This window comes from Diabrotica undecimpunctata, chromosome 8 (assembly GCF_040954645.1).
Source record: "Diabrotica undecimpunctata isolate CICGRU chromosome 8, icDiaUnde3, whole genome shotgun sequence".
NCBI lineage: Eukaryota > Metazoa > Arthropoda > Insecta > Coleoptera > Chrysomelidae > Diabrotica > Diabrotica undecimpunctata.
In genome coordinates this window covers 127,915,202-127,932,671 of record NC_092810.1, presented here as the reverse complement: position 1 = coordinate 127,932,671, position 17,470 = coordinate 127,915,202, and the positions used below count along the sequence as shown (strand labels likewise).

Below are 17,470 nucleotides of genomic sequence, written 5' to 3'. Positions count from 1 at the left end.
TAGTCTTCGAAAAATGAAGAAAAAAGAATAGGCGTAGTAAAAAACAGGGAAAGTTAATACAAACAGAACCCAATGAATAATGAGTAATGCGTACTATGCGCTTATCTTAGAAATGACGAACTATAGTTTCAATGTGCGATATATCTTTGGAGAAAACTTCAAAAATAATTGAAAAATAACAAGGATGTTGTACATTTCAGCTGAAAGTAACAATTATCTTTCAAAGCGTTATCAAAGTTTTTTAATTAAAATATAAATGATTACTTAAGCATAACTAATGACTTCGTTATTAGACAATTTACTGCAAACTTTAGCCTTTGGTTTTTACAGAAATGAAATATGATTAAAAACATCGAAATTGTTAGTCAATTAGTATTAAAAAGTCACTGAAGAATATTTTCAATGGGGCCAACTGTATGTACAAATGAAGTTTTGTTTACTTGTATCAAGCATGTAAAACTTGTAGCTTTTGTACATTTAAAGCGTTTTATTTTCAAATTAGAAACATTAATTAGTTAGATATGATGGTCACCGATCATAGCTAGTATTTTTGTGATCCGATGCATCTCCTCCATCTTTTAAAGTTCATCTTAATTCAACCATCTAAATAATATATTAAAATATTATTTCTGTTAATAAGATTACTCCACCCTCGCATAATATGCAAAAGTCAGTAACAATGTCTCCCATATCTCCATGATGTTTTTGGAAGTAATTAGCTGTGGTATGGTGTCGGTACGCTCGAGTGTTGGACATCTTTGCTTTAAAAGATTTCCACTTACCTTGTTAGGCTACTGGTTTCGTATCTTTGTCTTATTGTTTAGGTACTTCGAATGTGGGTATATTTGTTAAATTAGTCTAGTGCAGAAATTAGGTACTTTGAACTACTCAGTGTGGTTATCTGACATATAAAGTGATTCAATAGATCACATGACATAAGTCAGTTAAAAAATATCCGCTTACGTCGAGGTTTGGTATTAAATCATAACCTCATATTATTCCTCATATTCAGATATATTTCAATACATTTTTGCGGATTTTTAGCCATAGTTTTAGTGTTCAAAATTTGTGAAATTAGTGAGTTCTTGTTATTATTCTCTACTGAGAAAGTCGAAACTACATGTCGATATTTCAAATAAATAATATAGAAAAGACAAATATTTCTAAATCACAGTCATATACTGACCACATAATAAATTCTTTAGCAGAGAGGCTGTCAACTTGGCCCATGATATTGGTCATTCATACACACTTATGCATGATTAAAAAGTGTCTTCCCGACCGGGATATTGACAAAAAATGTTGCCAAATAACATTTACCAAAATGAATAATATAAATATAAAAAGTGTGGCGATTGAACCTACGAATAACAGAAAATTGTGAAATAAATAAACACAGTTTAGAATAATTGCTATTTGTTATATACATATTCTAAAGAAAATTGGAATGACGAGATACATAAATATTTTTGGCCAAAAGAATTTTCAAACAAGTGTGTTGCTGTCAAACATATATTTGCTTGCATTTTAAAGTATTATACATTTTATTTTGTAAATGTCCAAACAATTAAAATGTCCTAAATAACTTATTAAAACTTAAATCACTCACAAAATTGCAAAACGACTAGGAAACGAGTACCAAGTAACCAAGCAGAATAAAATAAGGTTATGTTTTAATACCAAACTCTGACGTCAGCGCCACCTACATGCATGTGATCTATTCTATATTGGTACCACCAAATTTTCTTAAGAAATTAGCGGTGTTTTGGGTTGTCAACGTTTATCATATAATATTAATATATAGCACCAAATATATAATTTATAAGTGATGTCTCATTTTATTTCCCTTGTTCCATATACAAATTATCATTACTGCAGCAATTTGGAAGGTTTGGAGTTGTATTCTACTTTGGCCGTGAGCCGTGGGACAAATCTGCGAGACGCCCAGTTAACATCCATTGAATTTAAAAGAGAAGGCTCAACGAATCCTCTCATCTCCACTTGAGCATAGCTGGATACGCCTTTGTTGTTTTCCGAGAGCCGGTGTAGCAACGTAGCGCCCGCGCATGCGCGGCGAATTTTTGCAATCTAAGAGTATTTAAAAATGAAAAATACAATACCAGATAAATTTATCAGCCATATGAACTCTGCTGGTTAGGGATATTAAATAGAACATGCTGATTATGAGATTTGCTGATTGAGACATTTCTCCAAGGGTCCTCTTTGTAGAAAGCTTTGGACTCTCTTTGATAAACAGCATATTTGACAGTCGTATATTGTTGATTCCTATATATGAATGAATGCATATTTTTTTCTTGGAACTATTCTACTTAAACAAGCAATACCACGTACTCCTACTGTGAATGAGAAATTTTTATTCATGCAAGACAATGTCTTGTCTACGTTACTATTGACAGGCTGATTACTTGTATGCTGCTAATATTACAATAGTTACAAGTTTCCCTGTAGCACTGAAAGTGATACTGACAGACCTGCTACTTCTATGCGAACTTCTTTGTTTTATTAGGTGATGTTGAAAATCTAGACTACTTTACGTCTTGCTTTATAACATACTATTTTGTTATATATTTAAACTGTGAGTATTTTTAAACCGTGCTCCGAAACGGTATCTTATGGTGGTATATTCTCGGTGCAATACAGAACACTTGCAGTTATTGGGTTGGTATTGCCAGACGGTCAAAGTCCAACTCAGAAATGGGTGGCGCCAATATCGTTAGGTGTGGGATCTGCATTACCATGTTTCATTATCTTCAACAATCTTCTGAACACATGGAAAATACTCTTAACATTTTGTTTTGTAGAGAGGTTGACCACAAATAAAGTTTTATGTAAAATGATTTAACTTTATCTTTAGCTGTTAAAATATTTTCTTCTCTTTCTTGAAGGTTCTTGTTCAAATTGTTACGGTGACTAATTATTATTAACATAGCTAATAATTAAACAATACAAAACCGATTAGAAAAACTTGAAATCTTACCTCTATCTTTATTATCACGTTCAATTTGGCCACGATTGTTACTACTACTAGTTGTATAATTCGTTATTGATTGAGTTGTTTTTGTTGAAGGTACTGACGTCGATGAAGCCTCGATTTGTTTATCCTTGACTTGTTGCTCTTTCTGGACGTGAGCATCCTTGTGATGTTGTGCAACTTGAGCATAACTTTTTCGAGGGGGGTTACCTGAATAGTCCTGAAAAATAAAGTTTGAAATGATAAAAGAATTAAACAATAAAATAAACCTACCAAATTTTTGCAGTTGGATGGATCTCAATAAATCTTGTTGTATTAGATTCGTAAGAGTGTTAGTAAATTTTGCGAACAAAAATGATGACGTAGAAATCAAAATTGCAGTATTGAACAATGAAAACGCGTTTTCCAGTGTATTTCGAAGTGATGAAAAATGATATATTTGGAATTCTGAAATAATTTACGGAAATGAGTTTATATTACTGCTCCTGGATTTTGAGGTCACTGACCAGTCTATGAACACTCATATCATATCTTCTAGGAGATATGATATGAGTGTTCTATGTCTCCTGGAGTTTGTGCATTAGAGACTGATTGTGTATCAAGTTTCGACAAAACTCTATGAGACCAGGCCCGTCCTTGGCGCCAGGTGCCTCGCACACCATCGCCGACAAGTTATTGGTGTTCAACGATCTCAAAATCCCATGAGTAACGAGTTTGCACTTATTTTGTATCGACTTTCCACAAAAGATGAGGCTCAGGTGCATCAGGTGACTGATTTCCGTCAATTATTTCCTAATTACAAATTTATCATTTTTCATCACTTCGAAATGCACTGTGGAACATGCATTTTCCTTATTCAATAATGTAATTTTCATTTCCACATCATAATTTTTGTTCACAAAATTTCCTGACACTTTTACGAATCGAATGTAACAAGTTTCATGGAGATTGATCCAACTGTCAAAAATTGATAGGTTTTGGGCTTTTGACTGCTTCATTGCCGCGTTTATTAGCCAGAAAACAGGCCCGTATTGACAAATATTTAAACAAATCAAAATTATGGTAAATCAAATGCAACAAATTATGGTAACATTACAAATGACCAGGAAATTAAATAAATTAGACAAGAACATAAGGTGATATGCAAAGGAAACGAAGAGCTAAATAAACCACTTAAAACAGTAGAAAAATAACGTAATTACATAAAATTAATACATAGTATTGTAGTATAGTATATAGAATATTTATTAACGAGGATAGGTCGGTAAAAGAGAAGAAAATCCAAGCATAAATACAAAAGAAGGCAACGAATAAGAAAAAACTAGTAAATCAGTGAAAATTGGATTTTAAAAGGTAATAACAGATAACACAGAATGAAAATTTGACAATGAAAAATCGGAAATTACTTTATATAGAGAAAAAATAAATACTATAAAATAAAAACAAACAATTGAATAGTGAATTAGAGGGAAGATCTGTGATGACACTGTCTGTAATTCGAAGTGGCACTTACAAGCGGAAATACAAATTAAAAAGATATCTAACCAACATTAATTTTACTTACGATCATAGGAGGAGGAGAAATAGAAACATGTCTCGAAGTTTCTGATTTGGAATCCTGCCTATGTACCGGTATATGATTCTTAGTACTATTAGTAGTAGTTACAGCCACCCCTGACCGCGACGGGGCTTCTGTTGGCACAACTGTGGTCATGGTGGCAGCGTTTGTGGTAGTGGGACATGGCACATCCAAATCACCATTAAGAAGAACATCGTCAGTTTTTGTTGATTTGTCAGCCATGGTACATTTGATTGGTAGAGCAGGAACTAATCTGAAAAATTATGAACATATTTAAATTTATGTAATAAAATCACCGTTTATTAGTTTTTTTTGTGATTCATATGGCTCCAAGCTAAAACCGAGAATGTATAACAACTTAACAATCTAATCTTTAATGTTAGTGAAAAGTCCTCAACTTTTCAATTCTAAATTGGATATAGAAATACAAATATAAATACAAATACATTTTTCTGGTTACAATTATCACGCCTGTTCTGAACAAGTAAACGTACAGCTTTCAACTTTGGCAGTTAGAAAACATTCAGATATCGTTGGCTCATAGAATGACAGTTCTTTATTCGAATACTCCCATGACTCGATTAGTTAAGGCTCCTATGTGTGCTTAAACGCCAAAAAATAAAATGTCTGTCCAAAACCATATAAATAGGTCTTCTGATTCTATGAACATTTAGGATGATGCTATATGTTGGTTTTCTTTAAGAAATAATCACAGGCATACAATTTTTTGGAAGCATAGCTTTCTTATCGCAGACTACGGACTATGGATCGCACAGAGGTGTGAAAAAAATAAAATCCAACAGTAAAAACTGTAACGACATATCGTGCGATCACATACTATTCCTGGATCATCTTATTAATTTAAGATCATTCCTAGCAGTGCCCTGACGACTGGCACTGTTAGAACAATATTTTCTGGAGAAAACAGATATCCCCTGATTCAAAGACATTCATTATCAGACTAGAAGTATTGATTGGAAAAAACGTGTGTCTCCTGAAGTGTTTCAGTTGCCACATCCACATTGCTTTTTCAAAAATATATTCCAAACTTTGGCACAAATGGCAGAGAAAATTAATCTTTTAAGACCCGTTTACACGGGTAGAGTAGGGTAGAGTAACTCTACCCGTAAAAACGCTCAGCGCAGTAGAGTAGCAAGTATAGTGCATAGTACGTGGTAGAGTAGAGTGACTAGCAACATGTGGCAGAGTAACTCTACTCTACTACCACCACCACCGCCAAAATATCCACTCGCCTGCGCACTCTACCCATGGAACGCGGTCAATTCTGGTAGAGTAGAGTAGTTAGGAGAGTGCATAGGGACGCTGTCATTCACTTTCACTTTAAAACTTGTAGAGATGTATGGCGAATACCAGTGTTAATGGAATTTAGGTAGTGTACACTACAGAAATAAAAGTATGAGGCAAGCTGCGGAGGATGAAATCGTCTAAAGAATGGCAAAAGGGGGCTTTGGAGTAAACGAGCTCAAGCAAAAAATTAAGAATATAAGGTGCACTTATAATCAAGAGTGTTTAAAAATACAAAAAATCAAAAAAATGGGGTTCAGGTTCAGCCGATGTATACGTTCCGAACGTGAAAGGGTTCACTCCTATGGAAGCAATCATGAAAGGTACAAAAAGAAACAAGAAAACTGAAGGCTCACGGGCAAGTTACAGGTTTTTATTACTTGTTAATAAAAAATACAATAAGAAATAAAAAATGTATTCTTATCAAGATAAAAAAACAGGCCCCATGTGTATTCCTTCTTTTAAGCCACTCTCCCATTCACTCTTTTCTTTGTTACAAAGCGACCTCAGTTACAAATGCATTTGCAATAGTAGCTAAACAATTTTGAATCAATTTTCTTTTTCTTGAATTCATTTTATACTAAACAAACACCTACTCCACAGTATACTAGCATAAGTACTATACTTGTAACTCTCCTCGTGTGAATGGTATCAAGCCATTTTTGGTAGAGTAGCGAGTAGAGTCGACTCTACTCGGTACTCTACTCTCCTCACAACTCTACTCGTGTAAACAAGTCTTTAGTGTTAAACAGGGTTGTTGAAGAAATGTTCCAATTACCATTGAGAAAAATCAAAAAATTCATTGGAATTCATATTATAACGGAAAATGTAAATTTTCCACGAGTTAGAATGTTCGGGGATAATTCAACATCGATTAGTCCAGTGAAAACATGTCAAAGAGATTTTTCAAATTGCGCCAGACATTACACTTATAGATAATACTGCCAGACCTGCTAATAACACTGACCGACTGTGGAAAGAGATATTTTTACATCTATTTGAAATTGCTGTGCTCAACTACCTCTAGAAATAAATTTATGTGTGGACGAGCAAATGGTTCCGTTCAAGGAAGGGTCAATATTCTGCAATACATGAGAAATAAGCCAAAAATGTGTGGTATAAAAATATTTGTTCTTGCTGGTTTAGTGAATGACTTTATAATTTACAAAGGAGCAACTACCGAGGTAAGTGAGGAATATAGTAAGTTTGGTACCGGAGCTACAACAGTAACGCAACAGCATAAGACTATTCGGGCTGCTAACTGTTAGCGTCCAAACTTGAATTACATACATACAAAAGTGTGGAATATATGTAGCACTTAAAAAAATTATTGATTTGTATATCGAGTTATCTATCGCTTAGGTTAGGCATGTTTAAAAAGTTTGATCTGGCTATTTCAATCCAAACTCTAATTTCTACATTGGGATAAGATTCTCATTGATCCAGCTACCCAGGTTCTTAAACTTGGAAACTTATTATTATTTCTATATCTTTGTTATATTTATATCTGTTATTTCTATATCTTTGTTTTTTTTTCAATGTTAATTTAAGTCCGATATATCTCTTTCAGCTGATATTGCGTTAAGTAAATGTTGCAAGCACTCCAAACTGTCTGCAATTAAAACTGTGTCATCGGCATGTCATAAATAATATATAAGAACGTTATTGGCCCCATATGTTTGAAATATAATTGAAGTATTGACAATTTTGCATAAAAATATTATAATCTAATGGAATGAAATCTAACAAAAAAAATATGTAGATGAAACAAAAAGTTATTTACAATAAAATCTAAAGTAAGAAACAAATTTAAAGACTTACTTTTCGGGCGAACTTGGAGGTGTAAGCGTAACTGTACTAAGCTGAATGTCCCCACTTTCGGATGAGACATCTTTACAGTCAAGTGGACCCGTAGAAGTCGATACTGAATTTTGTCTAGTAGTTTGATTGCACAAAGGAAAATGTTGCGGAGACACAGCTCTAGGGGAATCGTCGCCACCACCACTGCTCGATTCCTTACTGCTTCCTCCAACACTGCTGCCTTTAAATTTTGCTGTACCTAAAAATATCAATGTATAATTAAAGAAGAATCTTAATAAGGGGCTACAATATTAATTTACAAAAATTTATGAATCGAAATAAGTAGCTCGCCCGATATAGATAAAGATACAAAAAAAGTAGACAAATAATCTGTTATCAAAATTGCTCTATCAAACTTTACAAGTAAATGTATTTTTTCTAATGTTTCTGAAGTAAATAACAACAAAAAAGTATGTACTTATATATTTTTTCTATACTATGAGGTATATATTCTAAATTATACAATCTTTTACCTTTCACAACATCAGCAAGTCTGTTCTCTCCCCAATGTCCTTGTTGTGGTACTGGCTGAGTCTCTATCAACGACTGGGATGAAAGAGTTACTTCTAGGATGGAATTTGTTACTTGATGTTTGTAATTTGGCTGAGAACCCATATCTAAACCTAAGAACAAGACTAAAAATTAATACTTCTCTAGACTGCATCATAGAAAAAGATGAATATGTAAATATTAAAAGAAACAACGCATGGCAAACAAGGTTTAACCAAAGAATATAGACGCATATAGAACAACAGTTCAAATGGGCGATTTGGGTACGGTTATTATACTTCAAAACAATCCTTAACCCGTAAACGATGACGTCGAGTCTAAGCGACTATTGCGAAATTAAAAACCGGTTTAAGGCTGTTTTATCGGTGCATTAAAACCTAGGGACAGTGTTTTCTCTGTTATTTACTGACAAAATGTCTCGAAATTTGGACACGTTATTCGAAATTATGTTGCCTTTAAACTGATGGTTTTACTTTTTTTATTTTTTTGAAACTTCTGTTGAAAAATTGGAATATACTGTTTAACGTTCTATTATAACCAAACTTTTTACGCCCATCACTCGAAAGAGTTTTTTTTTCTGTAATCGTTAATTTTTGTTTCACCTTTCTGTGTCCAGTAATAATCGAGAAAAGCGTGTTCCAACTTTAAAGAAAATTGCTAAAAAATACTGAAATCTAATAGTGAAACGTGTTACTCATCATTGGGCTTAGTTTCATCGTTATCGCCTTCGTGACGTCAAATCTCATGAACGTACGGTCAGTTAGTTCGTGTTAAAACTAATTTGAATGGAGAATAATGTATTTGTTGTCATTAAACTACCCGTCGGCCGGCGGCACTGAGTAAAGATGGTCTCGCGTAAGCAGTGTAGAAAAGTAAGTGATACGCCCATTTCAAATCGCAGTTGGCTTGAACTGCTAAAACAGCCTTAAAATATTGAAGCTGACGACTCTGGATGGCCTGAAGCTAAGTACCTTTATAAAAATAGTTCATAAACCAAGCGTTTTTGTTTGATTATTTTACGTTTAGCCGTTTGCGAGAACAGACGTTATTGGAGTCAGCGAGACTGAACGTCACCGTTAATTACTTTTATCGAGCGTGAGCGTTTTATATTTCTTCGTATAAACTATAATGGATCATCTACCAAGTACGTCACGATCGGTTAGTGTTACAGATCCGAAATTTGAAGAGAAAGTGTTACATTGGTTCAATGATTTGGACTCTGAATATAGTGATATTGATGATATTGACAGTGATGCGGTAATAGAAAGCAGTCATGAGTCGGCACCTGAGCAGTCTGATAGTGAATCTGATCCAGAAGACAATATTCCAGAAACTAAACCAAGACTCGTCCAGTGATGATAAAAATAATATATTGGCGTCAAGATCTTTAAACTACTTTTATGGTAAAAACAGATTTAAGTGGTCAGCTAGTGCACCAAAAAATATTTGTACTCAAAAGCATTATTGTAAATTTACCGGGGCTGCAAGGAAAGGCTCGGTCTCTTGGTCTTTCGGCACCTCCAAAGGAAATTTGGAACTGTTTATTTACAAATCAAATGTTAAATGTTGTAGTCGAATGGACAAATGTAAAATTGGCGAGTGTTAGGGTCAAATACAAAAATGAAAATAGGCCGGAATTAAAAAATGTCGACCAGGTCGAAATGGAAGCATTTTTAGGCTTACTGATTTACACCTCAGTATTTTAAGTCCAATGATGAAGACATAGAATGTCTATTTGCTACAGATGTAACGGGCAGAGAAATTTTTCAGTCAAGAGATTTGCAGTTTTATTGACTTGTTTACGTTTTGATGACCCTTCCACAAGAGAACAACGAAAGGCGGTAAATCCACTAGCTCCAATTCAAGAATCTTTTATTCAAAACTGTCAAACGGAGTTTTCTGTTGGTGAATATGTATTCATTGATGAAATGTTAGTTGGTTTCCGGAGTAGATCACACTTTAGAATGTATATTCCAAACAAACCACGAAAATATGGACTTAAAATTATGATATTAACAGATGCAAGAAACAACTAGGTGTACAATGCGTATGTACACTCGCGATCATAAAATCCGAGTCACCTTGAAAATCACCAATATTTCATTTTTAACGAGCTTTATCGTAAATAATAATAACACAAATACAAACTAATGCATGTTTCTGAGAATTGTTGTCGGCTTAGCGGTTTCCTTTGCAATAAAGAATTTCAATAGTGCCGATTTCGCGGAAAAGTGCACACTTCCCAAAAGGAACGGTTCCTGTAACTGCCGCTTGTTTTAAATGTCTCATTTGTGCTTCGACTTTCTGTTCAAACGCAACGAACAAACGTTTATTATTGCCAACATTGGTGTTTATTAGTGCCATTATTAGTGTTTATTTTTTGCCAAAAATACCCTTGACTGTTGTTGAAACGGCACACTCAACGGCAAGTCGCAAGAACTGTTGGCGTAAGCCTTTCTACGGTTCAACGAGTGCTTCAACGCTTTCAGGATAAGGGTTTGCTATCCAGACGACCTGGCTCTGGACGAAGAAGAATGACCACGGTACGAGATGACCGTTTTCTTGTGTTTCAGGCTTAACGAAACCGGACCTCAACTGCGATTATGCATCAAAATCGTCTACAGGAAGTACGAAATCGCAATCTTAGCGTTGCAACAGTCAGGAGAAGATTTCGTTCTTTTGGACTATCTTCTCGGGTAATGGCTACAGGACCGCCACTTCGCCTGGCGCATCGAGTTGCACGACTAGCTTTTGCTCGACAATACGCGCATTGGGGAATTAATGATTGGAGCAAAGAGTTATTCCCAAATGAATCCCGTTTCTGCCTAACTGGATCTGATGGACGTGTAAGAGTTTGGAGGAGAACCGGTGAATGATTTTCACAAGCTTGCATTGCTCCAAGAATGCCATTTGGTGGAGGCTCGGTCATGGCTTGGGGAGGTGTATCTTCCGACTTCCGCACAGAATTACCCTTCATCGAAAATGGGTCCTTAACTGCACGAAGGGACATTACGGAGATTCTGGAAGAACATGTTATGCATATCATGGCAAGGCTTGGAGAAAACGTCGTTTTTATGCAGAACGCACGTTGCCACGATCAGTATGCAATACTTGGACGAGGTTGGAATTACGAGGTTACCCTGGCCAGCTAGGTCTCCGGACCTGAATCCCATCGAACATATCTGGGACGATTTGAAAAAACGTATTCAACCCCTAACATCTCCTCCTAACAACGCACAGGAGCTTAAGGATCTGTTAGTGGGAGATTGGAATAACATACCAAAACATGTAATCCGGAGAAAAATTGAGAGTATGCCCCGTCGTCTGCAAGAGGTCATTAGAGCAAGTAGAGACAATACACGATATTAGTCATTGAAATTTTACTGACATTTTACCACGTTCTTTATTTTCCATTTTTTTCGTATGCCTATTTTATCAACAATATATATTCTTCTATATGCGTATATATTCTTTGATTTAACTTTGAATGAGCTTTATTATGAGTTTTTTAATATTCCTAATAAATCGATTCTCTGTATATGTTAAAAGTAACACAGAGGACTTAAACCTGATTTAAATTACTTTATTTTCTTTAAAATTTTCTACAAAAGTTGAGTTATATTAAGATTTATTTTGAATTTCTCATGAGAGTGACTAGGTATCCAAAAGAAAGAAGGCGGGCGTATTCCATGGCCAATTTCAGTTACGATTTTTTTGATGCTTTGTTATAATGGTTTTTAGCTCGTTTTTAACAATTTTAGATATACTATTTAATAAGAATTTTAAATTTTATATAATTTTGCTTTGATAACGTTTTAAGGACTTGTATAAGAAGTCAAACATATTGTACAAATGAATTTTTTAAGGGCATGAATAAAATGTGAATAAAAATGTAAACGTAAATCTTACACAAACATTTTAAGTCATAACAATTTTAGTATTACATTCTACTGACCTGGTAGAGGAGGAAATGCTTCTTCGATCAAATCAAATTCAGTTCCTCTGGAATTGACTGGTTCCCTAGTTTGTGTCTGAACTGACTGCCCATTCAAAGCTCCATCCTCGTCACGCTTTTTCCTACGATGCCTAGGTGGAATTACTTCTTTTGCTACTTTATACATGTCCACTGGGTCTGCATGCATTACCGGTAGGCCTATAAAAAAAATCTCTATTTGTTAAATTATATTAAAATTATGAGATATTTTTGTAGCTATCAATAAAATATTTTATTAAGTCATAATTCCGTCTTGCAAATGCGGAATATCTTGTTGACATATTTGTTTCTGCTTATAAAATAAACGATGAAAAAACGGATGACCAGTGATATTTTCGCCGTCATATTGAAAGAAGTGACTCCAATTGATATTGGAATATATAATTTTCTCACTTTTTCAGTATTTAATATGTACTTTATTTGAAATAAGTTCGAATACAAAAGAATTCTTTCCTTTCCTTCCTTTCTTTTGCTTCCTTTGTCTAGCAATTTGATGTTTATCTGCATATCACTTAGTATTATTCATTATCCTTTGCTACATTCTCATGAGTTTTAAATTTTCATTTTTTAATTCTTACTCGATAAACTCTGAGGTGGCTGGAAGAGAACCAACGACAAGGAAGCACAAATGATTGGGGCAACCTGAGAAACCTGAATGGGAATAGAAACAGATGGTGGAGTTTCCTGGATGTTCCTCAGGGAGTAAAAGGAAAATAAATTAATTATTTTTAATGTAACTGCCTCTTATGATCCTTTGTAACTTAAATTACTGATACACCAGTATTTGTATTATTATTTTAATCTCTTGGTTCTCTTCGTCAATTTCTTTGATTCCCTGATTTTAACGCACACGAGGCACTAATTCCAATTTAATTTCAACCATAAATTTCCATAAAATGAACTTAAAACAAACTTAAAAAATATTATTACTTTAAAGCAATTTCAATTAATAGTTGCCACTCATAATATTTAATTTGGTTTAATACTAATAATAATTAAAATTAAGATTGGTGGTACTAACTATGGATTACATACATACATTCATAAATTACGACTATGCAATAATATAATCTCATGTTCTGATACTTACCAATAGGAGTGGTATGATTAGCTATGTGAGCCTCATTATTATCATTAGCTACATTGTGAATATGGCTATTTTTTGGAATTGCACCTTCCGAAGTTGATCCTTTGGAAGGGTTTCCTTTACTACTGCTATTTAAAGGTGAGTGAGAACGCGCTTGGTAAGAAGTGGCTTGCCTAGAGCTGCCTTGTCCATTACTACTACCACCTAAAACAAATGCATTAAACTTAAAACATGGAAACATTCATACAAAACAAACTGAAGGAAATAACTATTATCAATGATACAGCAAAACTCACTATACTCTTGAAATCAAGGATTGAAATTAATAAAGTATAATCCCATAAGATATAAAATATTGGTAGTGTAAATATGAAGTGACTGACAGTTCATTTAGACAGCACCGTCAATATCCGGCAATTTGACGACGTATAATATAAGAGGGGTAGAATTTACGTGTCCCATTGCAGGAGCTATTTTATGACATATCTGTAATATGTGTTGTTCCCAAGTAAGTCGTTTATCTATATACAATCCAAGATTCTTGATCATCTCATTTGTATTAAATCTGAATTTTCCAAAGTTCAACTGCATCTCTCAATGTGCATTACATTTGAAATTATCATATAACTGCACTTATCCATATTACGTAAGTTTGTGATACGTAGCCACTCATCTATTTCTATTAAGTCCTTTTCTACATCAGTTTCTAATTTTCTGGGATCTTTATTGGCATACAAAAGACCAGTGTCATCAGCATACAGATACAACCAGGACTGCAGCAGTAAATTGGATAATGAAATCATATATATACTAGCAACTTAAAAAATGCATTCATGAGGCTGCAAGTGAAGTTTTGGGGTATAAAGACAAACATGAAACAAAAAATCAAGAATGGTGGTCGGAGAATATGCAAACGTTAGTAAACAAGAAGAAAACTGCTTCTCAGAAATGGATGTCAACGAGAAAGGAGGAAGATTACAAGATATATAAAAAATTAAATCGAGATGTAAAAAGAGAAGTAGTGAAAAGTAAAAATGAGATGTGGGATAGAAGATGTACAGAGGTGGATAGGTATATGGGTGGAACAAGAGTTGGGCAAGCGTGAAAGGTGATAAAGTCTCTCCGGAGTGAAGGAAAGGAAAAATCTAACTTACAGTTAATAGATCTGAAACAGTGGAAACACCATTATGAGGTCTTACTGATAGATGATAGATGTAAATTCAAAGAGATCGAAATGGAAGAAATATCAGAACATACACAAATAATTGAGATAACAACCGGAGATTTAAGCGATGCCCTCAAAAGATCGAAAAACGGTGACGCAGCAGGACATGGAGACATCAAATTTGAGTTGGTAAAGTATGGACCAAAAATATTACATGAAATGTTGGTTCAACTATTTAACAAATGCTTAAAAGGACAAAATATCCCTGATGATTAGAATGTTGGATACATCAGCTCAATATTCAAGAAAGGGGATAATCGCAAATACTCTAATTATAGGGGAATAACTGTTATCAGCTCAGTGGGGAGGTTGTACGGTCGAATAATAAAAGAAAGAATAGAATCAGAATACGAAGACATAGAAGAACAAAATAGATTTCGTGCAGGAAGATCGTGCACTGATGGTATATTCGTTCTGCAGCAGGTAATCGAAAAACGGAAGGCAAGGAATCTATCTACCCACCTATTATTTGTAGATTTAGATAAGGCATACGATATGGTACCTTTGAAAAAACTGTTTCAAACATTGACGAAAGTAGGTCTCAGTAGAGAGTATATGGATGCTATCGCAAATATATACAAAAATGCAAGAAGTGTCGTTAAAGAAGGAAACTTTATATATGAATTATTTCCAATAACAAAGGGGGTTAAACAAGGATGTTGTCTATCTCCGACCTTATTTAAAATATATATTCAATCACCGCTAGAGCAGTGGGCGAAACAAATATCCGTAATGGGAATAGACATAGGCGGTGCTAAATGTCTAGCAACTTTATTTTTAATAGCTAACACTACAAGTACCAAAAGAAGGTACTGAGGATGATCTGAGCTAGATCGAAAACGTTATGTATCTATAAAATTTATTTAAAATCTATAAAAGTAGGGAGTTACCTAAAACAACTTCTACTTAGCTCTTGGATAATTCCCCTCTAGTTTCTTCGGAAAAATTGTCTAAGTAAGTCAACATAATCTGACAAGCGTGATTGCATTTATCCAACAGTTAGACTAGGAAGTAAAATGTGGCTTATCTTCATATGTCTTAATCTTAAATCACTAATGTGTGAATATTCTTTTCGAATTTAATTTGATACAGATATTCAAAGTGATTTTAACTTACCCTGAGAACCCTGTGAAGATTGGTCACTTTGACCAGCACTCCTCGATTGCTTACGAGGTCTGTTTTGATTCGTACGATAAGTCGTTGGATGTTTAAAGTTCTGCGGAGCCAGCCCGTTCACAGAGAACACAGAGCTAATGTCGTACAAACCCGGACCGGACGGAGGCCAGGCGACCGAAGCGTAAAATGGTTGCGGTTGGTAAGGGGGCTGAAACAGAAAATATTTATTAGGTTTTTTAATACTTACATATGCCTATTTTCATAAAACGTTTGTGTGTCTGAAAAGGTTAGATATATGCGTGTAATATTCAGTTAAACACACGCCTGTAAGTTATCTGTCAATATCTGTCAATTTTTTGTTGTTTTGTTTTTAAAATGTAAGATTTTTTTATTAATAATTTTTATTATTTATACAAAAACAAAGAATTACATACGAGATAAAGTACAGACTCAGGAAGTGAAAAATAGAGATCTAATATGAGAGAACAAATACCAAAAAGCACGAAACGAAAACGGACATAAAAATCGTAACATAATAGCAAAAATATTTAACATTCTGAACTGAAGTCTCCATCTAAATAATTACAAGAAATGGTATATAGATAGATAGACGGTTTATTTGACTATAAGTTACACAAGGTTTATAGCAAGTCAAAAGTACAAATTATAAAAAAAAAATATCAAACATTACAAAAAATGGAACAATAAATTTAAAAATATTTCAATTATTAAAATAGTTATAAAGCGTACAATATAGACAGCTTAATATAATTAAATAATATTAAATTTGCAGTTGCAGCTTGGCATTCACAGATACACTGTCGTAATATTCACCCAGTGTAAGGACACAATCACTAGGTACTCTTTAACTTGGTTTTTAAAAGTTGTAGTTGAATCATTGTTTTTAAACTTTTGAGGAAGTTTATTATACAGTAGTAAACTGCAGACAGTAGATGACTTCCTACTTTTTTCTAAATGTCGATAGGGTACTACAAACTGTCTCTTATTTCTTGTGTTGTGTGAGTGAATATCACTGTTACATAAGAAAGTTCTTTGATTCTTGTGAATTAATATCAATAATTCCAAAATGTAAATTCCATACACTGTTAATATATTTAAATCCTTGAATAGGCTTTTACAAAACCAACCATACGGAACACCTGCAATACATCTCACAATACGCCACCCCATAATAAGTTATTCCGTAACTCATTGTCGACGGTACTTCAGCAAAAAAAAAGACGAAGATGGTGCAAACTAAGTTACCCAAATTTTTCAATTGATAACACTTCATCATCATCATTGGCTCCACAACCTATGGTGGGTCTTGGCCTGCTCAAGGATAAGTCTCCATTCTCTCCTATTCTTCGCCTTGGCTTTCCAGTTTCGTATTTCCAACATTCTCAAGTCTTCCTCCACCTGATCCTTAAATCGTGCTCTGGGTCTGCCTCTCCTTCTCACTCCATCTATTCTTTGGTTATAAATATGTTTTGGCGGCTCCATATCATTGATAACACTTACAGTTGAATTTTTTTATGCACGTTTCAACAATGAGTCTTAAAATATAAATAAGAGTCGAAAGTCACTCCCGAAAACGTCATATCACTACAATTCAAAATACTCTCACCATTGATGGCAATACTTAGATCAGGTTTAATATAACTTGCACGGGATGCAAATGATACAAAATTGGTTTTGTAAACATTGAACAGGAGTGACTGATTACTGGACCAATCAGAGAAGGTCTTCAGTGAGTTTGTTATTTTATCTTGTAAACAATTTATAACTTTATCGCGATATAG

The 17,470-nt window shown here is 34.2% G+C and overlaps 1 protein-coding gene across 5 annotated transcripts in view; it reads right to left on the bottom strand.

Annotated features, from left to right (window-relative positions):
* Larp4B (La-related protein 4B) overlaps positions 1-17,470 on the bottom strand; it is a 129,227-nt gene that overhangs the window by 27,618 nt on the left and 84,139 nt on the right. For 4 of the 5 annotated variants that reach the window (XM_072541001.1, XM_072540997.1, XM_072540999.1 and 1 more), the window contains 7 exons: positions 15,669-15,876; positions 13,331-13,531; positions 12,202-12,399; positions 8,210-8,359; positions 7,698-7,935; positions 4,557-4,824; positions 2,999-3,212 (listed from right to left, as the gene is read on the bottom strand). In XM_072541001.1, the coding sequence (XP_072397102.1) occupies positions 2,999-3,212; positions 4,557-4,824; positions 7,698-7,935; positions 8,210-8,359; positions 12,202-12,399; positions 13,331-13,531; positions 15,669-15,876 (1,477 nt within the window). The remainder of the gene's footprint in view (positions 1-2,998; positions 3,213-4,556; positions 4,825-7,697; positions 7,936-8,209; positions 8,360-12,201; positions 12,400-13,330; positions 13,532-15,668; positions 15,877-17,470) is intronic. The other variant, XM_072541002.1, reaches the window with a different exon arrangement.